General features: G+C 48.2%; 1 protein-coding gene across 1 annotated transcript in view; it reads left to right on the top strand.

The window, feature by feature from the left end:
* The first annotated feature begins 4,566 nt into the window (after positions 1-4,566).
* The window catches only part of KIRREL3 (kirre like nephrin family adhesion molecule 3), a 702,914-nt gene continuing 683,655 nt past the window's right edge, over positions 4,567-23,825 (top strand). Inside the window, exon 1 of the mRNA XM_026657944.1 lies at positions 4,567-4,636. Coding sequence (XP_026513729.1) covers positions 4,582-4,636 — 55 coding nt within the window. The 5' untranslated portion in view covers positions 4,567-4,581. The remainder of the gene's footprint in view (positions 4,637-23,825) is intronic.

Below are 23,825 nucleotides of genomic sequence, written 5' to 3'. Positions count from 1 at the left end.
GCAAAAAGGTAATAGTTCTGCTAGAAAATAATTTCATGCTTTTGGGAGGAGGAAGGTGGAGAATGTTGCAAAATCATGAACTCTAGTGAAAAGAAAATCCCAACCTTCTACAGGGTGACTGCGTGTCACAAGGAACGATGGTTACTGTGATGCCATCAGGGATATGCATATGGTGCATGGCACTGGCACAGTCTCAGCAGGTCTGGTAGTCACAGGGCTTAAGAAGAAAACAGCGAGTTGTCCTTGTTATATGATAACATACTGATGCCTGTTTTAGGCCAGGCCTATACACAAAAACAGCTCTATGCCAATTTAACTAAAAGTATGATTCTAAACTGATTTAGTTAAATTGGTGCCACTTAGTGTGTGGATAAATCAATAGTTCATAAATCAATTTAAACTGGCTTCTGTCAGCTTAGTTTGTAAACAGAGAGGTGCCAGCTAAATCAATGTCCGTGCATCCCCAGAGAGATTTGCACCAGTTTAATGAAACTGGTGCAAATTTGCACATAGCCAGACCCTGTTGCCTGGCTGTTGGTGACTTTCTGCAGATATCAGTATAAACCCTAGGAGAACTCTGCCATTTCCCTTTGAAGTTCACCTTTAAGCACAAAGGCACAGCTGTAAGTAATTAGATTGCAAAGCCATAATTACTGTATAATGCTCATTTTATAATTACATTCAGTGCCCCCTCGTGCCCCCTTGCAGTTTCAAATGGATACAGAATTCTTCCTCACTTCCTGTCTTTAATCATTGTACAGTGTAGCTGTGTGCTGCCTAAAAGCTGCTGCATTCCACCCCAGAGGTGGCCACCTGTCAGTAGTAGGGGATGAGATCCCTGGGCAGGGTTTGTGTTTCCTTTTAGTTGCTATTGCAAAGGTGTTTAAGATCCCACCCTCTTTCTGGACAATAAATGCTATAGAAATGTTAGATAATATTTTCACGCTCATTATCAATCACAGGGGTCTGTGATGGGGTGAAGTCCCGGTGTGAACCAGGAAAGGGATTCAACCCCTTCAGTGGGCAGAAAGGCGGGAACTAGCCATCAAAGACTGCCTGGCTGCACAGAAGGGCTGGCAGCTGTGGCTTGTTCGGCTGCTAGGGTTTGGAGCCCTGTCATCTAACTGGGGGAAGTCATGAAAAGGAAGCAGAGTGCTGCAAGGCTGGGGGTGAAGTGCTATTGTGTCCCTGGGAAAGAAGAGGCGTGTTTTTTTGTTTTCTCCCTAACTTCGTCTATCTAGGGATGTGCTGGGGCAAGGCATTAGTTGCTTGGCTTGTAGCATGAAGGCTGATACTGGTGCTCCTGTATGACTTGTTTCTTTGTTTGCTTTGTCGCCCCTGGCTAAAAGCAAGTGCCTGGTGTGAGTGCTGAGCATAGGTGTCTTTATTGGGCTTCATGTGACCCAGAGGCTGTTTACCTCTTAAGAAGACTAGAATGGCTCTTTTCCCCAGCCCATACTCTCTTGATGCCTGGCTCAAAGGGATTTTGATGCTTGCCCCTGTGGGTGGCTGGTGGCCCAAATTGCTTCTGTGGATGGAAGGGATTTTTTTCTGTGGGAGGGAGAGTGTGATCTCTACAATACAGCCCTCCCCCAAGCCTTTCCCCTGGCTTCTCTGTGGGGATGGGGGTCCTGAGTATATGAAGTGAGTCTGTGGGACTAGGTATTCTAGCTGTGCTGTCACCTCTGTACAGCTTCTCTAGCAGTTGTAAGTGGTCAGCCCTGAAAGCCCCTGCCCCTGGATTAGACAGGTGTGTGTTGTCCCGCTCTAGCTGCCCGGCATCTCCTCCATCAGCACCACCATTTCCAGTGCAGAGATGAGCAACATGTTCCACGGTGAAAGCGAAACTACTGCTGCATTTCTGCTTTGCAGAACCTCCCAGGGTGGAGGAAACCAACCTGGGGAAAATAAAACTCCTCCTGCCTCATGTGTGATTCCTGTGTGTCCTAGAGGTGGGATTGTATGGAAAACTTTGCTCAGAGCCCTTGCCCCTAACTCTGGGGAAGTTAAACCTGACCATCACAAATGCAGCTGGGGCAAATCATGTTTCCCTGCTTTGAACAGCAAAGCAGTGGTCACCATCTGCACTGTAATGAAATCTCAGGAAAATGGCACCAAAAAATCTGCAAATTCTGAATAAACCCCTTGGAACAATATTTGCTCTGCAGAAAAGCCCGACATCCTTGGCCCCACAAAGTGTATACATATATAGAATATTGCAGAGGAGGGAGCAGTCTTGCCTCTGTTAGCCAGAGCTATGGGGGTGGGGAGGGGGGAAGCACCACTTGTTTGGTTAGCACAGAGGGATATGAGTTCTGGAAGCTGCTTTGTTTCTCTTCACTTCTAGCAGGTGAGTGAGATACAGCCCTCTAGGCCTGGTTTGCCTGCCTGCATTCATGCTCTTCAGTTGTTTTGCAACAATCCAGTCAACACAAGGGTGAGATGCCATTGGGTGAGTGCAATTATGCAAAAGCTTCTGGTTGCTCAAAGCAAGTGTCATCTGCCATCCTTACTGACCTGGCCACTGGGTGCACCGATGCCCTCTACTTGATAAAATCAAAGAGCAGCTTAACTGTATGTCATAAGCCCTATAGTGCTGAGGTACTGGAGAATCTGTCAAGTGTGAGTGGCCTGTGCTTCAGGAGTAGGAGGTTCTGAGCTCTATTCGCTTTGATCTGAGGGTCACGGTGCACATCCGTTAGGTAAGGTAGCGAATAGCCATAGATATGCTACTGTATTCCCTTAGCAAACAGTGGTGGTGATTCACTAGCGTCAACCAAACAATTATACTTTGCGCAGCATCTTTTATACAAACTGTCACACAGCTCCCTAGAGCTACATAATACAGTTCAGTATGGATTGACTATCTTGCACCCTGCTAGTAAATATAGCAAGGGGAAACAGGGCAATTGTTACCAGTGAATCAAATCTTTATGTGGAATGAGTCTGAAGCAGAGAATGTTACATTCCCTTAGCACCTCTTGTGCTGAAGGATTCCGATGCACAGAAATCACTCAGCCTGCAGCTGAGAGACAGACGCACCTCTGGGGTGGAACACAGCAGGTGGTTTAATGGTGCACAGCAACAGTTTAGGACAGGATTCTATCTGGATGGAATTTAGGTTACCTTCTGGTGAGCTAAATCCCACCCAGATAGAATCCTATCTACTTCTGTGCCTGGACACACAGCAATTGCTGTAGCACATCAGAGGCCCATCTAGACTGGAATCCTGCCTCTGCCTGGCCAGCCGCAAAAGGCCTGAAGTGGATACTTCTGAAATAACCAGTTTGTAGGGGAAGTTCCTTCCTAACCCCTGACAATTACTGGCTGTCATGCCCTGAAGCATGAAGGTTTATATTCTTCGCACCAGCTATGCTGGTTGGAACTACGTGCAAACCTGGTGCGACCTAGCATGGTTAGGGACTGTACTGCTCAACTCAGCTTCCAAGGAAGCCAATGGGGAAAGACACCCATTGGCTTCCATGAGAATTAGGTGGAGCTCTGAGTGAGGTGAGACATTGTTTCCATACCAGCTATGCTATAGCCCCTCCTTGAAACCCTGAATCTAAGCAAAGTCCTTCAGCCAGGTTGCATGGACCATGAAGATAACTGTTCTTGAGTTGTACTGTATGATTCCCTGCCTGCACAGAGCCATCCATTTCCCCGCGGATGGCAGCTGCCCAGAGGCTGGCAGCTAAAGGATGGAATAGTTTAGTGGGAGCAACAGGACTGTAGAGTGGGAAAAGGGCAGATGAGCTTATTCGCCTGAGCAAACAGTGGGATGTTCACCTGCAAGTCTTTCCAAAAGCCACTGGTGCAAGCTCTCCCCAGGCACAAAAAAGTTAGAGGGGCTGCAAGAAAGGAAAGCCACTTAGTTGCATTGCTGTTTCCTTTGCCACCGGCTCTGCCTCTTAGCAGAAAGTAGCAGCCCGGTGCTGGAACCCAGAGGTGGGGTGGGAAACCTTTCTAGAGCAAAGAAGAAGAAAAAATCTCATCTGCTCCATTGCAATTTGGCACATGGAGAGTCGCATATGTTCCTCGCCGCTGAAGTTCTTCCTATAGAGCTCTCTCCCTGTACAAAATTCCTCCCCCCGCTGCTGTGCAAGCGCACGGAGTTCCCTGCTTCCATGCAGCAGGAACGAAAATTATTAATCAACTTTGCTCCTGTAAAATCAGAAACGTTCTCCCGTGAAAAGCCACGGAGCCCGGCTGCCTGAGCTTGTGTCGGATGAAAGCAGCACATTCTTGGGAGGGGAGAGAGGAAAGACTAACCCGCCTTTTTCCTTTTTAACAAGTATTCCCTCTTTAATTATTACTCCCCCTCCAGCCTGTGTGGAAAAGATTTGCTCTGTCAGTCAAGTCCCTGACTGCTGTGGGAGGAGCTCCTGTAGAGGAGGCTGTGTAGCTGGGATGCTGAGACTGAGGATGGAGCTGCAAGGAGCCAGACAAGCAGAGGCGGCTCAGAGCAACTCCATCGCAGCCGGCTGCTGAAACTGAAGAGAGGGAGAGAAAGGATTGCAGGCGCCGGAGAAGCTGCATCCCCCAGATTCCTGCTCGCTCCCCACCGGCGAACTCTAAGGAATGAAAGCTTTCCAGGCAGACCTGCTGCTCTTCTGCTTCTTGCTGCTCAGCCAAGGTAGGACGCGGCGGCTCCTGAGTTTCAAAGTAGGGTGTGCGGGCAGGTCGGGGATGGTGGCAAGGCAGGGGTGCTGGCTGTCCTGTTGGGGAGATCAAGCCAGGTGAGCCCCTGGGTTTGGCCAGGAGGGTGCGATCCTATTTGGGAAAGGGTCCTTCGCTGGCAAGTGCATTGTGGAGTTTTGCTCTCTCACGAGGCAGCTCGCCTTAAAAAATGTTTAACATGCAAATGAGTTCTTTCTGCTCCAGCTACGTTAATTAGCTCGTTTGTGTGTAAACACTGCTCTGAACTCTTCTGCCCCCCCTTCCCCATTAGACCCCAATGAGGGGTTGGTTTGTTTTGCAAGGTTCTTTAGCCTTGATTGGTGGTTTTGCCTTGTTTGCGCCTTGACTGGGGGAGCTACAATTGCAGCGTGTTTTGTGATGGAAAGAGGTGCCTCAGATGAGAGCCTGTGGGTCCCCGTGGTACGGGTAGGGGGGATTCGGCGCTCCCTCTTGGCCGTATGTTTCCAAAGCTGGAGAGAGCCGGGCAGTCTAGAGGAATTTCCCACACAACTTTGATATTGAGCAGCCAGTCCCAGGCGTCGGGGGGTGGGAGTGTTATTTCAGAGCTGTGTTGCTGGGGCAAAGCTGTTGCTAGTCACCTGTGGAATAGGGGGGGTTTTGCTTAAAGAATTGGTGCTGCGTGTGCCCTCTCGGAATGCCAACGCCAGGTGTTAGCTGTGTCACATTAAGGCGTTCATGCAGGACAGGGCATGGGGTGGTTAAAAGAAACCACCCACGAGTCCATCTGTTGATTAAATGAAGAGGGAGAAACTTTTGGGGGGAGAGTGTAGCTTGTAACGGGTGGCTGTTTCTCCCCCTCCCCAGCCCCTGGTTGGAGGCATGGCGCTCGACAGCTGCCCACTTGTTGCTTTCTCTTCTGAGCTGTGGGTCAGACGTGTTGCTGAGTGCCCCCCAACACCCTGTTACCACTGACGGTGCTAAGGGGAGAGCCATGTTTGCAATCGAAGGTGCGTTCTGCACCATGTCTGCCATGCCAATTTCAGGCAGAACAAATCTGAGCTCTCCTGGTACACTGGGGAAGTGGCAGGTTCAGGTATATGAGCAATTTGGCAGCCTGGCTTTTCCTTGTAGTGTCTCTTCCCAGGCCCCCTGAGCCTCTCCACTCCCTGCAGGTCAAATGGCAGTTTGCTAGCAAAGCTGCAGAAGTTTGCCTTTCAGCTCCAGAAGGGCCTCGCTCCCCCCCCTCCCCCCTGCTTCCCAGGCATTGTTTTTAATTAGGACTTTTTAATGAGCCTTGCTGTTTGAAAGCTGCTGGGTAGATCCGTGTCTTGGCTCTTTGCTGTGTGGTCTGGTTGATCTGCCTCTCTGCGGCGACCTGTTGGGAATGCGCCTCTGGTACCTTGCATGTTCATGTTGGGTTACATGGCAGCATAGCTAACATCGCACACGGGCTGGTTCATACTGTAAGAAAGATAAATTCATTGCCATGTAGCTGTTGCTTGCTGTGCCTGAGAAATGTGACAGTCGGCAGCCGGGCTGCTAGCCCACTGGTGTGTGTCTTTTTCTAGCCCCTCTCCAATCTGTCTGGCTGCTGAGGAAGGGGCAGCACAGATCCAGGAGCTAAAGTGTATTTCCACGACACATTGGTGCGTCCCCCACTTGAAATTCCCCATTCTGACTGCATGTCTGGGCTGGTAGTGCTTATGCACGCCAGGGCACAGTGCCCATCGTGGTGCCATGCACCCATGGTCTTAAGAGTGCCACTTGGGTTGTTGGGTCATATAGCTGGCATGTTGACTGATGCAGGTGGTGTGCACCCACAGGGCAGTAACCTCTCATGCAGGAGGGAACTCATAGGCGAATCCCACTTGCCTCACTCACACAGGTAGACCCAGTGAAGTCAGTGAGCCAGACCTACCCATGGTATATGCAGCTGCCACTCCAGGGAAGTCAGTGGAGTTGCATTCACTTACACGAAAAGTGAATTTGGCCCAAATGGACCTGTGTGAATAGCACACACAGGACTTCTACTCCCTCAAGTCAGTAACAGCAGATTGACAAGGATCACGTATGTATGATGCAAGAATCATGCATGGAACATTTACCTTAGGCATGGGCCTTACATGAGAACCTCCAATAACTGATTCTTCTCCAGGTAAGGTCATTGGATTTCAGCCCAAGGATTTGTCCTAAGTTGACCCCATGCATCTTTCTGGCAGGCTGCTTTGATGGTGTCCTGGGAAATGATGCCGAACAACATTGGGCTTCTGAGGATGACCATACAATGTGCTGTAACCAGTGACCATACTTCCCATGGGTTCCACGTCCTGGGAGTTGAGCGCATTGCGTTGGGCTGATATGGATTCCCATTATGGCTTGGCTGACCAGAGATCAATTTGACTTCCCTGTTCCCTGCCGGTGCTAGGATTTCACAGTGTGAAGTGTGTCTCTCCTTTAGGAAGTGAGCCTACTAACACACTTCTGCTTCCCTGTAGACCTGTTTAAAGCCTCTTAACGGAATAATTTTGAGACTCGCTCTACAAAGCCAGATCTCAAGCAGAGCTCCACATGTAAATATCCAGTATCTAATGCACTGGGCCCCCACTCCACCCATCCCCTTTCTGCAGTGAGAGGTATTACAGAATAATGAAGAAGGATGATCTCTCCTGTAACTGATTCCTATGCCTTTAAAGGGTCAGAGTGAACGTCTCTTAAGGTATGGGGAGAACAAATCTCCTTCCCGTGTTTTTTATTCTCTGATTCCCCAGCAAATGGCCCCAAACCCCTGTCTTCGGGCTCTGAAAGTTGACAGCTGCCAGTGTTTTGTGTGTAGAGTCTCTTTGGGTTGTTTTTTTGTGTGGTGGTTGGTTGGTTGGTTTGTTTTTCCTGGTGTTGCTCCTTTTCCTAAGTCCTCAGTACCATAGTGCCTGGTGGAAGCCAGGATAAAATCATGGTGAAATTTATCTCCTGCTGGGGGAGATGTGTTATGCCCTTTGGTGAGAAGAGAATTGATGATGTCATCCACAAACATGAAACTCACTTCTTTATTTTTTCTTTTTATCATGTCCAATTATTTTTCCCCTTCACCCAAAAGAGCTGAGGCTGGAAGAAACAAATAGCAACATGGAAGCCCCTTGCCATCTGTCAGATCCAGAGCCATGGGAAGGTCCAGTGAAGGTGCCTTCACAGCCAAATCCCAAACATGCTCTGCACTCGAGTGGAATTTCACAATGAGAGCCCGTGAATCTTCTGTGCTAAATCCATCCAGAGTGGGTCCCATGAATCGTGGCCTGGTGCAACAAAACAACAACAAACAGGTGGAGATCTGCAACTTAGCTTTAAAACAAGGCTTGGGTTGGGTCGTGTGGTCTCCTAGAGCCAGGCACCAGGAAGTGGCTGAGTCATTGTAGAGGAGCATTTATAAATGCACGGGAACCAGCAGTGTGAGCCCTACAATCTCATTATGATCTAACCAATTTCCAAGGAGGGGATATGGCAAATCACGCCCCCTCCCTGGACACCAGTCTAGGCCCTGGCACAGGAGTGCTCCTTAGCGACCCTTTTCATTGTTGCCTTGGTTTCCCCCCCTCTTGGCTTAGTGCCTCCTTTGACGTCATCCCTGTCCACCTGGAACAGACGTCTGCTTCTCTTCCATCTTTTGAGTGCCTCCTTAATCCATGCCCCGACAGGAAACTTTCCTCTGCAGAAGTGATCTGGCATAGGTGCCACTTGGTTGGAACTGTTGTGCCAGTGTCTTGCGTCTGTGTTACTGTAAGCTCTGTGGGGCATGTCCTTTGGCCACGTTCTGATCTCAGTTACCCTGGTGTAAATCTAGAGTAACTAGACAGATGCAATGAAGTGTCTTATCTGGCTGTTTTCAGATCAGAAAATAGCCCTTGCCCTCAAGGGTCTGAAGTGCCCTATTTGCCTATGGATCTCTGGCTATCTGCTATTGGGATGGTAAACTCCAGGCTCTGTAGGAGCTGTACAGAGCTTTCCCCCCTCTGCCCTGCTTTGAAGAGATTGCAGTCCTTGCAAAGGACTCTTTAAAATCAAACCAGGACCCTTTACTACAGGACATTTTATTATTTGCAGTGTGTGAACATTACCATGACTGGTCGTGAGACCACAGGTGACAAGGACAATGAAATCATGAGGTTAAGCTGAGAAGGGGGATCAAGCCAAATCCAGGTACAGCAAAGGGCTGGGAATACCCAGTTGAGGCACTTACCCAATCCTCTGCCTGTAATGCTATGATGGAAGAGAACAGGGTCGATGGGTGACGGTGAACGGACCAGAAGCTTGCAGAATGGTGCTGATACAAAAGAAAGGTGAACCTCCGACGGGGTTGTATAAATAAGATTTACACGTAGGACTGGTGAGTTAACCATTCCTCTCGGTACATTGTCAGGAAGGGCACATCTGGGGTGGTGCATGCAGCATGAACCTTGATGCCACAAACTGGAGAGGATCCAGAGAAGGATCCTTTGCTGAAAAGTTCCGAAAACAGAAGTTCTGGACTCTATCCATCGTCTTCTTGCCCTGCAGGGAGTTGAGAGAGCCTTTATAGGGGGACTTGCTGGTATGTTCGGTGGTATTCCCCATGCAGGGCAGGGAATTTCCATTCTCCGGAGATGTTTATGGAGAAGTAAAGAGAAATGAATGCATCAGGTTTTGGAGAAAGGGGTGACCTCATAGGCTGTAACCAACGCCAGATGAGGAGGGGATTATTTTTCAGTCATTAACAGTGCAACAAGAAGTAACTGCTTATAATGACAGAGGATGGGAAATCCTGCTGATAAGATACTTGCCCTGGGAGTGCAAGGCAAGACTAGATTGGAGGGAAACTAGAATCAACTCCATATTAGAGATGGAAAAGGGCTGCTGGGTCATCCAAGGGGCTAATGCAGCATCATTGCTCTCCTGTGCTTTGCCCAGTCTGCTTCTACATGATTCTGATGATTGGGTTTGTACAAACAAATGAGTAGGTGGTAGAAATCCATCGGTAGGGCCTGCAGTGAGATTCACTAGAGGACCAAAGATGCCTTTTTTAAGCTAGATCTCTTCCACCAGCTGCATTCAGTCATAAAAAGGGGTCACTGGCCTTTCATTGAGACCCTCATTACTTTACAGAGCAAGGGAATTCCAAGTAATGGCTCGTGTCTTGAGGCGAATGCTGCATCTGTAACTGGTCTCCCTGTGCTAAGGTTATGCGGCGGTCTCAGGGCAGGGTACAGTGCACAATACATCTTACATGGTGCAGTCCATCTCAGGCAGGTGTCCTTACTTTTGTCTTGTGTTTCCTGGATGCCTTACTGTTACTTTAATGGGACATTGGTCAGGTAAAAAAATAGAGAGAGAAAATCCTGACCTGTGGTACTAACACCTTAGATCAGTAGCTCCCAATCTTTTCCCATATTGCAGCATAAAATATGTTCTGGGTTTTTCTCTCCCCTGTAAAGGGGGGAGAAGTTTGGTTGGGACTCTGAAACCTGCCCACAAACCCCAAGTGGAGAACCCATGTTGTACATTATTAAATCACAAATATTTTTTTAATATCCAATACACTTTTCATCACTGATGGCACAGGTTTCCTTGTTTGTCTCTACTTGCACAAATAGAGAACAGGTTAGTCAGTTTCACTTTTTGTTTTATTGTCTCTTACATTTGGCTTCTCATGCGCTTGCCTGATGCTGCAGTGTTTGGGTCGCAAAGACTGCGGAGGATCGGCTATGAGATCATCTCCATTTGATGTAGACTTTACCAGACCTACACTGTTTCCAGTTTGATCCAAGAGTGTTCATTTAAAGATGATCAGCAAAGTGACATTACCAACCCCAAAAGCAGAGGAGGGAGAGCTTTCTAAAGAGCTCCTAGTTTCATAGTTACATGAGGGATGGATCTGCCTCTTACTGTACAGCATTAGTCAAAATTTAAAATATGCTTTCCATACACCGTTTAGCAGTTGATTGTGCACTTGCTGGCTCTCTCTAAATGTCACGTTATTAGTAGGAGGTAGAAGATTCATATAGTTAGATTCAGCCACCAGCTGTAGGATAAGATCTCATCTTAATTTGTTCATTCAGCACCCCCACATAAGAAGAAAACTACAGCAGTGACCCCAACGCCTGCTGTAGCTGTAGAATATTGTAGGACTTGCTTTTAAAAGGGCATTCACATAACTGCCATTCGTTAACAGTAATGTGACCCGGTCAGGTCTTCAGCTGAGAATAATAGATGCTTTGGTGTATGGAGCAACTGGGAACAGTGTTCAGTGGAGTATGCTCACACAATGGATAATTAACCTCTGCGGGAAAGGAAAACTTTGTGGGGTTGGGTTTGTTGCAGTAGTTTTCTATTCAGTAAAGGGAAGATTCATCCCTTGCATCACTGCATTGAAGTCAGTGGAACTACACTAGGGATTGATTTGGCCTGATGCCTTAGCGGCTGAAAATTCCATCTATTGTGCGGGGTGAATTCCATTGAATAACGCTGTGTTCTTGTGTGAGGATATACAAATATCCTGCAGGAATGAAGTGTTTAGGGTCTGGAATTCATACAGCAAGGCATGAGGGATCTTAATAACTACAGTCTAAAAATACAGACTAAAAAATTCTTTCATAACTGGTGGCCTTTCTCCTGGGTACTCTCAGGTGGGAGGGGATCAAAGCTTTGTGCCATGGACCCAAGATGATAATCCTTCCCTGAAGAAGGAAGTGATCGTGAACTGATGAAAAGTTGCAAGGCTCTTCCGTCTGCCCCTGCTGTTCTGGGCACATACCCTTCCATTTTTGTCATTAACTCAACATTGCTTAACTCCTGAAAAGAGATCAGAAGTGAAGGGCCTGGATTCTTTCCATTTCTTTTTTTCCTCTCCAGTGGTATAAATGAGTATTCAGGCGGTATACTGCCAGGAGTCAGTAAATGTCAATATTGGATAAGTGTTTCCTTTATATCACTGCAATTTAGCATAAGCTGCTTGGAAACAAATGTCTCCCATAAGCATGCGATGTTTCCGTAAGTACACAGTCAACAGTACTATGAGGATTAAATAAATGTCAGCACCGCTGGTATACTCAGTAACAAGTTAAGACAGCTGAACTCGCATAATGGCCAGCCCGGGTATCGCAGTGGTGGGATTACTTTGCTACTCGTGGTTTCCTGCAGCAAGAGGGCAGCTGGAAGTAGCCATTTTGGGGGAGTGGGGGGAGCCACCCTGCTTTTCAGAAGGGTGCGGCAAAAGGTGATGGGGTTTCAAAATTGGGGTGGGAGGCTGATCACTCACCGGTCTGGCAAGCCATAAGTCATTTCAGGATGTGGCCAAAGAAAAGCCATTTTCACAGCACAATCCAACTGCTTCCCTCACCCCCCGAATTGCCAAGTGGGTGAAACTCAAGGATTTGCTCTTTGCCCTGTGGGAGTATTCTTGACATACACATTCAGTTCTCCACCAGCAAGGACAAAGCTTTCACCCTGGTCATAAATATGCTGCCAAAATGTTGCCCCTTGGGACGTTCCTGTCCCCCGCTTAGTTGAGAAGGGCTAAGAGTTGGTGTGACCTGCACTGGCCTGAAATATGGCCAGTGGGTGCTGTCTCTTTGTGGGTGGTGCTACAAGCTGATCCACTCCAGCCTTGTATTGCTATCTGGGCCGTGGCTAGTGACTTCACCACAGGCTGGCTGGTGGATTATAAATATAGTCTTCCAAGGAGGATGGGCTGAGGCCTATAGCATGATCACTAACACAGCAGATTGGTCACCGGACCAAGATATTGTTCGGATAGGAGACCAGATGAAAAGCCCATTGTGCTGTGAACACTGTGATGTACAGGGCTTGCAGGATGCTAGCCTGCACCAGGACCTGCCCATGAACTCAAGTGAGCAATTCCTGTTCTTTACCAGGTCCAAGTGAATGAGGCTTGGGCAGCACTTACTTCTGGATAACAGTGTGCAAGACAGGAGTGGCCTTTGGACTCCTTGGGGGTTGCCTTTGCAGCCCCCTATTATAAGGGGCTATTTCCTTACCTTAGGGGTTGGATTACATTCACTGCATGGGAGGATGGCTGTGGGTTGAGGGGAGGTGAGGTACAAAGATCTAGGCTGTCTCGTGAGAGTCTGATTCCTTTAGGTACATGGCTGTCCTGCTTTTGGGCTGCAGAGAAAAGGTAGTAGGGGATAAAAATGCATCGGAGAGAGCATTTGAGCAGATACCTCTAAGGGGAGGCAGTAAGGGAGGGAAAGGTGTGGAGTGAAGGACCAAAGGAAGGGTTGGTGTTCAGGAGATTCCAGGTTCCTCTAATGATAACTCTAAAGATGCAGCTGCGTAGCACCTAGGAAACTACAGTGCCAATTGAGACCAGAGCTGTAGTGACAGTGGGGGAGCAGGTGGCCTGCCTGGTGTGGAGTGATCTGGTACAAGAAGAGCAGGAGTTAAGAGGCCAGAGAGCAGATGTCCTTAGATGCAGGCGAAAGGGACGGCTCAGAAGGTTCTGAACCATTGATGATTGCTTTGGGGCAGGAGCCAGCCACCCCTGCTGCTCTTACAAGTGGCCAGGTGGCATACATCTCGGAGGCTTCCTGTTTTCATTGAAAGCCCATCGGCTGCTGTCCTCTTATATGGTGATTTGGCAGCTGCTGCTGATAGTGCCATGCTGGGTCAGTGGAGGAGCAGAGGAACTGAAGGGAGTTCAGAGCAGCCCAGAGGTCCTTGAAATCTAGCATCCCGATTCTTCAGAGGAAGGTGTGACGCATGTGGGGGCCTGCCCCCTTGGCTTTCCAGACTTATGCCCCATAGTACAAAGTCTGATAATCCTGTATTAGCTTTACTAGTTACAACCTTTCGTTAATTAATGTAAATCCTCCTAAGGCTTTGTCTAGGACACTTGAACTTATGGGGGATCCCTATCTTTCAGCATTGTAAATCAGGAGTCGCGCCACCAAATCCAGTCGTGACATGAAAGTGATTCCCAGAGATCCGAATCAAGTTGTTTGCTGCTTTGTGTTGAACGTGTATTTGGCGGGCAGAGTCCGGTCTATAGAGCCAAAAATCTGGCTCTGGATCCAGGCTCCCCAAAAGCAGCTGAGATGTAGGGCTTTCCCCTGGCTTATCTCTGCTGTTGTGCAACTTGAATGAGATGGGCCTGCTGTGGTAAAGTGTACATACAATACAAATAGATGCTGGAAGGGAGACTGTATCCCTGAGCTGGCTTCAGCTGCTTGAATAGAAGCTTCTCTGTACCAAGCAGGTGTGCGGCTAGGAGATCCCATGTGTGTCTCCTTTGAGGAGGAGGTTCTAAAACCAGGCCAATAAATTGAGATGACATTTGACAGACACCCAGATCCCAACCCCTACTCCCAGGCTGCCCGTGCAGGAAGAACCCATCACAGCTCCTTGCTGCCCCTCACTTTGCATCTCCGTCAGTCACCCAGCAATGTCACCGGCTGCTGCGTCTTGGTCAGTATGTGGCAGGCCGCGTGTCAGCCGTGAGCTGGGGAAAAATCACAGAGCAAGGTGTGGGATTGGTCTTGACATCTTTGCATTCCCAAAGTTGCAAAACTGCTTCTCTCTCTCTCTCTCTCTCTCTCTAACTGGAAAGGAGCTGCCTGCAGTCTTGGCTTCGCCTGCATCCTCCCAGCGGCACAGAAATAGCTACAGACAAAATCCACAGAAGTCAGATGAGAGAGCCCTGTCAGGATAGCTAACCCACCTCTGGGGTTGTTCCCCTGCAGTGTCCAGTCTAGTGACTGTCCTCTCCAGTGCTAGCTGACTCGAGCAGTGTATCCTGATTGGGGTCCCATCGGTCACTGTCAGGGCATTTGCCGCCGATTCAAACAGTGAAAGATTCTGTCTAATTTATAATCTCACCTTGCTGAGCTAATGCATTTGCGATGCTAAGAAAAGAGCCTGTAGACTTTGGGAGGTGGGTTTAAAAATTAAAACCACAGACAGGGGCGTGTGTGGGGGTAAAAATACCCAGGTATTTTGAATATTAAACCAGGTCATCTGGCAGAGGCTGAGAGCCGCAGCTCCTCCTCGCTTTTAAATTCAGCCTGGTGGTGGCAGCAGCAGCGCTTGCATGGAGGAGAGCCATTCTGCCGGTACAGGGCTCCCTGGGAGAGGCAGGAGCAGACTCACTGTGGTCCCTTTGGGCTCACAGCCGGCTTGCCGGGGTTCCGACTCTCCTGGAAGGCTGAGGACAGAGCTGGAGTCTTGGGGGAGATGTTGGTGCTTAACCACATGTGCAGCTCTGTGTTGTAGAGAGAGGTGATCTTAGGCTATTGGGGAGCGGGGAATCTGAGCTCCCGCATGTTTATAAGGGAGCTGCTGCATGCTGGCAATTCATATGAGAGTTGTATGCAGGGTACTTATGGCTAGATTCCCCTCCCTGAGTCAAGGTCAGCAAGGTCCAGTGCTGCAACCAACGGAGAGGTGGGGAGGGGTAGACTCCAGTGCGACCCCTACTGGTGGAGCAAAGGGGAAGCAAGACCTGGCTGGGTCAGGGGGTTGCCGTGCAGCAGATGAGTCGTAAACCTTGCTGAATAAGGAGCTGGGGAAGGTGGGGAACACAGTCCATGCTGTTCCTAGACTACCAATTCCTGGTGACTAATGATGAATGTGCCTGGGTCTCCTGGTGAAGGGGAGGGAGGTAGAGAGCGAGCAGCATGTGTTGGAGGGGAGCACAGTAACCTTCAGCAGCTCACAAAACCAACTGGCATCGCCGGCCAGCGGTGCCTGCTGGGTTGTTATTTTTCTTCCTCCTTCATGTGCTAATCCCAGAGTGTGATTTAACGCTTTTCTGCCCCGCTCCTGGCTGTGTCTTTAATAAGCTGGGAGCAGCCAGTCCAGTCCTTTCTCTTCCCGTCCCCCCCCCCCCCCCCTTTACGTGTTGAAGAAGCAGAACAAACAGATGCTAAAATTAGGCTCTGTTGTTCACAGCACTTTGTCCTCCTGATGGCAAAGTCTGTCGCTGCCTGGGCGTGCTTCGGTCTGTGTGCAGGGAGAGTTTGGGGAATAATAAAGCAGTGGGTGTGTCTGAAATTAGCACATTAAATTTTGATCGGAGATGCCCGCTTCCTTTTGGCAGATTAGGTGTTTTTGGTGACATTCTTGGGGGGGTGGAGGGAGCACCCTTCCTTTATATTTAATATTTTTTATAGTGAAAAGCGCCATACAGTCTTAAAGGTGGAATTCCTTGAGCCACAACCGGGGAATTGGCGTCCCCTGCCAGTGTGCCTCAGTGGGGAGCTACGGGGAAATGCTCTCTACAATGGAGAAGGGGAACAGTCTCCATGGCTCACTCTGTCCTCGGGCCCTTTTTCTGCAGACATTCATGTTGCATGTTGCCGACCCAGTGACTTCAAATGCTGATAGTGCATGCAGTTAAACAGGAGCATAAGTCTTTGCAGGATTGGGGCCTTAGCCTCTTTGAAGAAATGATTCCCAAATGGGGCTAATCAAGATGGTAGATACATACATGCCCTCCCTTGTAGGCTCAAAAAGTGCGGAGGCCTGGTGCTCCTGTCCCAGTGCACAGGGACAAATTTCAACCCAGCTGGTCATCAGTGGTCAATCTATCATTCCTTGCGCTGCAAATACGGAATGTGAATCTCTAACATGAATACATCAATGGCTGGGGCTGCGGCAGTGGATCCCTCGAAGGATGTACGTTCCTCTCCCCTTAGAGAGAGGTTGAGCTGTTATTGGCAGATCTGTGTCAGGGATGTAGATATTCTGCGTTCCTGGGAGGAAGCTTTCCCGGAGATCAGAAACATCCTTTCTGTCACTGCTCTGATAGTAAAAATGTCATGAGATGCCACAGTTCTGTGATGATTAACTCTAGGCTGGATGCGAGGTGGGGGGCGGGTTGTGTTAACCTGCATGCTTTTTCCTCTTGTTTGAGCATCTATCTTCCATGCCAGAAATTGTGTCTGCAGATTCCTGTCTCTTTCTGGTCATGCTTAAAATGATAACATTGGTTTAAGATATACACTTATGATAAACTAGGAAACATGGCGTCCTTTGAAATCTTCAAAGCCCTGTTTGATCAAATCGGTCAACTAGAAAGGAAAATAGCTAGGCGTTCAGGTCTCCTAAACACCTTCCCTTTTTAATTCACCATCTTCCCCTATTTCAGCAGGAGGCTCGGTCCGTAGCAAGGTGGGAGGCACTTGCTACGTTTGCTCTATCTCTTTGCCATATCTCCGTACCATTTTTGACCTCCCGAATGCTCGTGCTTTGGGTCCCCCCTCCCCCCATAATGGAAAATCTCACCCAAATAAAATGGATTTGGAAAAGGGGAAAAAGCAAGATAAACTTATACTATGCATAGGAAAAATGAGAGTCTGCATACATCTACCAAATAGCTGGATGCCTTTGTTCTTGCCTTTGCAATGGAGATCACAGCAGTCTTTCAGCTGGGAAATGGATTTCCACAGGCAGCTTAGTCATCCCTGTGGCTTAGTTTTTCCAAGCTCATTGGAAACTTCCCAAAATGGAAATAAGGCTAGATCCCATTGTACAGTGACCTTGGACAAGTCACTTCTGACCATACCTGGTGGGGAAAATGAATTTCCTTCCAGGGGAAATTTCAACAGTTTGAAATGGACCAGAAATTAAGAAATATTTTGATGTGGAAACCCTACTGGAACCCTGTTTCATTTTGACTTTGCAACCTTCACTTTTCTCTATTGTAGAGATTGTCAGTACAGAATTATATTGCAATGAATTGACTAATGTGCATTGTTGCCCTCTAGTGGATGGAACTGGAGCTGATGAACTGTGTGTCATACACTCTACTCTGTTAACTAAAGTAGATTCTCCTTAGTTCAAGAGATAAGATGAGCTCTATCCCTGCTGCTGCCGTGAACTTTTAAATAGCAATGGTGTGGAACGTAGAGATGATCATAATGCTTATAGCAGGCCACAGATTTGTTACAATATAATAATTCTGCAGCTGTATCAATTGGATTCTGTAACTGTTCTAGAGTTCTGTAAATTATCGTGCCATTGATCCAATACCATAAGGCTTTATTCTTTGACAGTTTATTTCCTTCTGTTTGTATATGGTTTTCCTTCTTGCATGCATCGTAAGAGAAAGAAATCAGGCATCTGTCTCTCCCATTTGCTCTTCTCTAAAAGAACTCTTAATCCGCTCATAAGTATTATAAAATTCAAAAGATTAAAAAGGTGCCAGTGACATTCATCTGGCCCCAGTGCATTGAGCAGGTAGAGAAAGGTCCTGAGAGGCAATTGACTAGATTGATGGGCAGTAATGTGCTTAATAGTAATTTTTGTCCTGTGTTTTTAATAAAGTGATTGATGATGAATGTGGGCCGGAATCCCCGTATAGAGGCCAAGAGATGCAGTTAAACGCGGAGGCTTCTTAACTTAATGAGGCCATGCAATAAAAATGAGGCATAATGAGCAAAATATAATAGTATCATTATAGTTATGACTTCACTGCGTTGGCGGAAGGCTGAGCAGGCAGCAAGTGAGCATGCTGGGGAGAGAGCTCACCAGGAGGAGTGACATTGGTGCCTGCGGGGGATTTCTTCTAGGACACAGCTGGGAAGATTCCCTGGCAAAGCAAATCTGCAAGTACACTTTATCACTGAATGGCCCAGGAAAGGTGGCCCAGCAATTAGGGCACTTGTCTGGTGCTCTGGAGGCCTGGATTGAATTCCCTGCTTTGCCACAGATTTCCTGTATGACCTTGGTCAAGTTCCTTAGCCCAGGGTGGGCAAACCTTTTGGCCCAAGGGCCACATCTTGGAATAGAAATTGTATGGCGGGCCATGAATGCTCACAACATTGGGGTTGGGGTGCGGGAAGCGGAGAGGGCTCTGGCTGGGAGTGCGGGCTCTGGAGTGGGGCTGAGGATGAGAGGTTTGGGGTGCAGGAAGGTGCTCCGGGCTGGGATCGAGGGGTTTGGAGGGCGGGAGGGGGATCAGGGCAGGGGGTTGGGGCATGGAGAGAGACTCGGGTGCAGTGAGGTGCTCAGATTTTGCAGTGAAAAGGGACCTTATCAGTACCTAAAAGAGATGGTATGCAGGGGAGATGTGTAAGGAGAATACATCTGCAGGGCATATAAGGGGGTCTCCAAACATTCCCTTGCTTGGAGTGGGTCAGTGGTGGGATAGGAGACAAGTGGGGGTGGGTCACAATGGCTAAGAGATCCTCATACTTAAGAACTTGTCAGGGGCTGAGGTGGATTAGCAGTTGCAGAGCAGTTCTGTACCAGTATCTCTTAAATACTGTTAGTTAAACTTCAGTGGCTTCTAATCTAATAATGAAGGGAAGCGAAACGAGCGCTCTGAGTGAGGCACGCCCCTCGCAGGAAGCACTCATTGAAAGCAGATATTCACTTAAAATGAAAACGAATACAATAAATGATGGGTAGAGAATTTCACACACCCAGCAGTAGACACAGTGACTCTCAGATGTGCTCCGAGCATTTCGCAGATGCGTGGGCCCAGCCGTTCAAGTGCTCTGCGCCCATGGTTCTGGTCAGGTTGTCGATACAGCCCAGCATTCAGCACACAGATCCTTTCGGAGGAGCTGGCCTCTTGCTTTTGGACCTAACTGGGAAGTGCCAGATTGTGGCTGCTGAGCTCTTGCAGAGATTTGGCCGCAGATCTCTTCAACTGAGAGGGAGGCAAGTCTTCTCTCCACTGTAGAGGTGGGGAAGCTGAGGCACGGGTGCCGGTCGCAAAGTTGAGAAGAGACCCCTGGGGTCCTGACAAGAGCTGTCAGGCTGACAGAGAGCTAGAGCTCAGACCCCAGACCATGAATCTGTGTGCTCGTGACTTGAGCCTAGGCTGCGTGCTGTGGAGCCTCCTCCAACCCGAGTTGACACTGTTCCCTTGCACTGCTTCCATTGTCTCTTCTCCAGGCCTTGGGGTCCCTTGCCTGTCTGCGGAGATTAGGGGTGTGTGTGTGTGTGTGTGTGTATGAAGTTGCCTGTTCCATTTCAGCGCCTTATGGGACCAGGTGCATCTCCCTACACCGCCTGTGGTTTGGAGGGAGAAGCGGGACATCGCTTGGTGGCTGCCTACCCCATGGGCTCTCGGGAGGGTCCCAGCTCTAATGCATACTATAGTCTCCTTCCTAGCTCCTGCTGTGATGTGGGTCTGTACTAGGGTCAGGTGCTTCCTTATTTCCCTCAAACACCCCCTTCTGGATTGAGGGGGGCAGTAACCCTTGCCAGCCACTGAGGATGAAGAGGAGGGTGCAGGGGGCCCGAACCGCAGTGGATGGGGGGCACTGTGAAGATTTTACAAATGTGAGGAGGAGGGAGGCTGTTGGGAGACGGGGGTTGTGGGGCAAGGGCATCTCTTGACGTCCAGACCGAGACCCCAAACCTGCAGAGGCTGGCTAAATGAACCTCACTGGTTCACGTGTCCCAGAGGATCCCAACCCCATAAGGCTATTGCTGTGACCTCCGCCCCATCTCTCACCACTCACCCACCCTCCCCCGCCCCCAAAAGCAGCTTACTTGGCTTATGCAGAGTCATCCTGTACCCATCCCGACTATGTCAAGCTCCTTCCCCAGGAGCTGTCAGTGCCAGGCTGTCAGATCCCCACTCCCAGCAGCATCCTGCAGGAGATAACAGCCCCTTCAAGGCAGTTTGTAGCAAAAGCTCACTGCTGTGCGACTGGCATCCAATAAAGGTTACGCTGTCGATGCACTCAAACAAAAGCCCTTGGTACCGTCATCGTCGACTGGAAGCAATCCGATCCTAATCCCATTATGCAGAGCTCCCGTTTGTTTCTTCCTATGGAGGCATTTGTATACATTTGCATTTTACTGTCTGATCATATGCATAGAATTCAAATTGGGGGCTTGAGTAGATTTTAATATTTACGAGGTATGCCTTTTATTTATTTATTTCAAATCTTCCCAGGCTGGCGGTGATGCCCTGGAAAGAAGCATGTGTATCCCACTGGTGAATGTTGGTTATTGGTCACCCAAGTGTCTGATACATTGTGGATGTGAGTCTGTTAGAGCCCCAGTTTGGGAGCCTGGGGTCTTTAGGTCAGACTGTAGCACCTTATGCTATTAGCTCTGGAAATTACTGGTTCAATCCCCAGTGTGCTGACTAAGATGGCGGCCCTTGCATGCTTTCTCCCTCAGCTGCACATTGGAAACTTCAATGTGGGAGGAGCATACTGGGGTCAGGTTGGGCTATGGACAGATCTGGGAAGTTCCCTTCCTTCACACTCCCTTGACAGAAGAAAAATTGTTTCACAAAGAATATGGAGATGAGCCTGGGCTGCAGAAGAAAACTAGATCCAAATTTGGGCCTATGGATTCAGGTTTTCAATCTAGCCCGTGATAGTGATGGGGTTGGCAGTGAAATTCTGACCCAGATCCATGTTTGGATTCTGAAAAACATGTTACTTGGTGCAAGGAAATGTTCAGACATACTTAATTCACTATGCAAGGGGTAATGTCAATTTAGCTGAAGTCAATTTGTTACTGGCTTGAGCCACTTGAGTCTGAAATAAGACTGTCCACTTATGAAATAGTCAAAGCAGCTTCAATTCAAACCTTTTGTTCCTTTGGTGCAAGCTGATGTCCACATGGTACCTGCTCAGCCTCTATTACCTTGTTCCTCTTTCTACAGATGTATTATACGCTATGTCCCAGCGGCCATTATTTCCAGTGGCTACCTTCTAATGACCCACTGGGAGGTCTTGAACCTGGGCCTTGATATTGCATACACCTTGACTTCCATTTGCTTCAGTGGGAGTTCTGTGAGTGCTGCCATGGCAGGGTAGGGCTCTGTATTTATGTCATTGTGGTACATCTCCTGTTAACATCTCTAGATAGGCGTCTTGTTTTTCCCTCTACTGTTGGCCTGGAAAGAAGTTAAACTTCCATAGCCAATGTCCTAAAAAATTATGTATTTAAACCTTAGGATGAGAAGAGTGGCTGGAGACCAGGTCCTGTTGAGTGCTGATTCTTGGAAGCCATCTCTTTTGTTATTGAGAGAGAGAGAATAATGCATCAAATCCCAGCTGCCCAATGCAGGAGTCTGTGTGTGCGCATGCGCCAATGCATTGCACGCACTCGAGATGTGGCTAGCTTCCAGTCTTTCCATGCCAGTTTCCACTGCCCTCCCCCATTTTGATGTGTCTGAGTTTGTCACTGGCACAGCTGAAGAACAGCCCAGAAATGAGGGCTTCCAAAGTGGCAGCAGGAGGTGGGGCAGACCTCGTTGCCCCAGGAGAATGAGTTGCCATCGAATCAGTCCTGAATGCAGTTATTAGTTTTTTAAGAGCGTTGTAAGTTGATAAGGGAGCTGTTTTGCATTAACAGCTAATGTAATGTTGCTCGGGCTTATTATATGCACTAATTTATATTTCAGTGTAGTCAAAGGTGACTTATAACTTTAATATTAAATTTAAAAACTGATTACTTGGTTTTTATCTATATGAAACCAAATTAATCTTGGCCTTTCTTGATCCCGTCTGTGTCTTTTTTTTCCTCTCCTTGTCAGAGACGCATGTGGTCTGTATTGCGCTAACAATGAAAGGAGAAGGAAAAATGTTTGCATGGTGATAAATAACTGTTGCAGACGTTGCTTTTATTCCAGAAAAATTTCTACTCTGCAGGCTTAACAATGGCATCAGTGGGAGTTTGTTACTTTGTGTGAGATTCTCTGCCTCTGCTCCCGGAGCTGGGCTTTGTTGAATAATGTCCTGCTTTATCCTACCCAGAGAAATCGCGTTTTCTACTTCTGCTTTTCCCTCCACTGTTCATGTCAGAAGCTTTTCATAACGCTCGCCAGCCTCACGACACCCAACATGCTCTTGCATTAACAACCGCTTGCAGTACAAAATTGTTAGGCTGCACATGCTCACGGCACATTTTGCACCACTCATTAACCTACACGTTCTTACATTCTTTTCCGGGAAGGATGATCTCATGGTTAAGGCACTGGAAGATCTGAGGTCTAGCCACAGCGCTGCCCCATCTCTTGCACAACCTTGGGCAAGGCAGTTAGGCTTGAGTTTTCAAAAGTGGCTAGTGATTTGGGGCAACTCAGATTTTGGGTGCCCTCTTCAAGGCATTTTAAATAAGCCAAATTTTCAGATGGTGGCTGCTTAGCACTCTTGGTAAATCAGGCCCCTTTATGGTGACTCAAGTGGGGCACTCGAAATCACTAGTCACTTTGAACTGACACCGTAATCTCTAGGCCTTGTTGTTTTATCTGTACAATGAGGAGGATGGTTTTCTCCCACCTCTAGTCTATCCTGTTGATGCTGATTGTTAATTGGGAGCACAGGCTGTCACTCGGTGTTTGTACAACACCCAGCAGAATGGGTTCCCAGTTGCAAATGGGGACTCGAGATAAAGAACAACCATCACAGGTGGGGGGGGGGGTAGGAGAGGGGATACCTGGCAGTCAATGCTGTGTTGTCATTGTGCTCTACACAGTTGTAATGAGATTTCTGTACACCACACAACAAGCATGTTGTCTGCACCTGACCAGCATGGCAAAGCTGCTCAGCATCACTGTGCCGTGCTCTTGAACAGCAAGCAAATGTCCGGGGCTTACGCAGGTGAGTGGCTTCAGCTCAGCAAACCTCCTGGCTCATGCAGCTGCAGAGTGAGGCTTAATTACTGTAATTATGTCCGGACTGGGGAGGTGAACACACCAACCATCACTGCAGGGGCTGCGTGGGGATAGCTGTGCTTGTTTGCGTAGCAGCAGAGCTCTGTAAATGCTTATGTGCCTGCATTCCTTTGGGGCTCAAACTGTTCATCTTTGCTGCACTCTACAGGGGTGTTTGCTTGAGGTGAGGCTAAATTGCCTTTGCAACATAGTAAAGGGAGGTGTTCTCCTAGGCCAACACATGGGGCGTTTTTCTTTTAGTATAAAAAAAAAACCCTTGAGAGCCCAGTAGATGGCAAAACCACACCCAGCATAGCTTGAAATGCAAACACTGGTGACTTCCTTCCTTTTATTTGGCTTTAAGAAGCTCAGTGAGCTGTGGCATGGCTTTAGCTGTTATTGGTCTAATAGCAACCTCCTTTGTGCTGCTTGCTCTTGGAAGAAACCCTGAAGTAAATTAGAAGATCAGAGGGTATTTTGTCTATATTATGAGTGATGGGTCCAAACCTTGGATCCACACAACTTTGCTGAAACTTGGATTCAAATCTGGTTCCAAACTTGACCT

This window comes from Terrapene carolina, unplaced genomic scaffold, assembly GCF_002925995.2.
Source record: "Terrapene carolina triunguis isolate 2854851 unplaced genomic scaffold, T_m_triunguis-2.0 Scaffold374, whole genome shotgun sequence".
NCBI lineage: Eukaryota > Metazoa > Chordata > Testudines > Emydidae > Terrapene > Terrapene triunguis.
The sequence above is the reverse complement of the archived record's forward strand: the minus strand, read 5'-3'. Positions and strand labels throughout refer to the sequence as shown.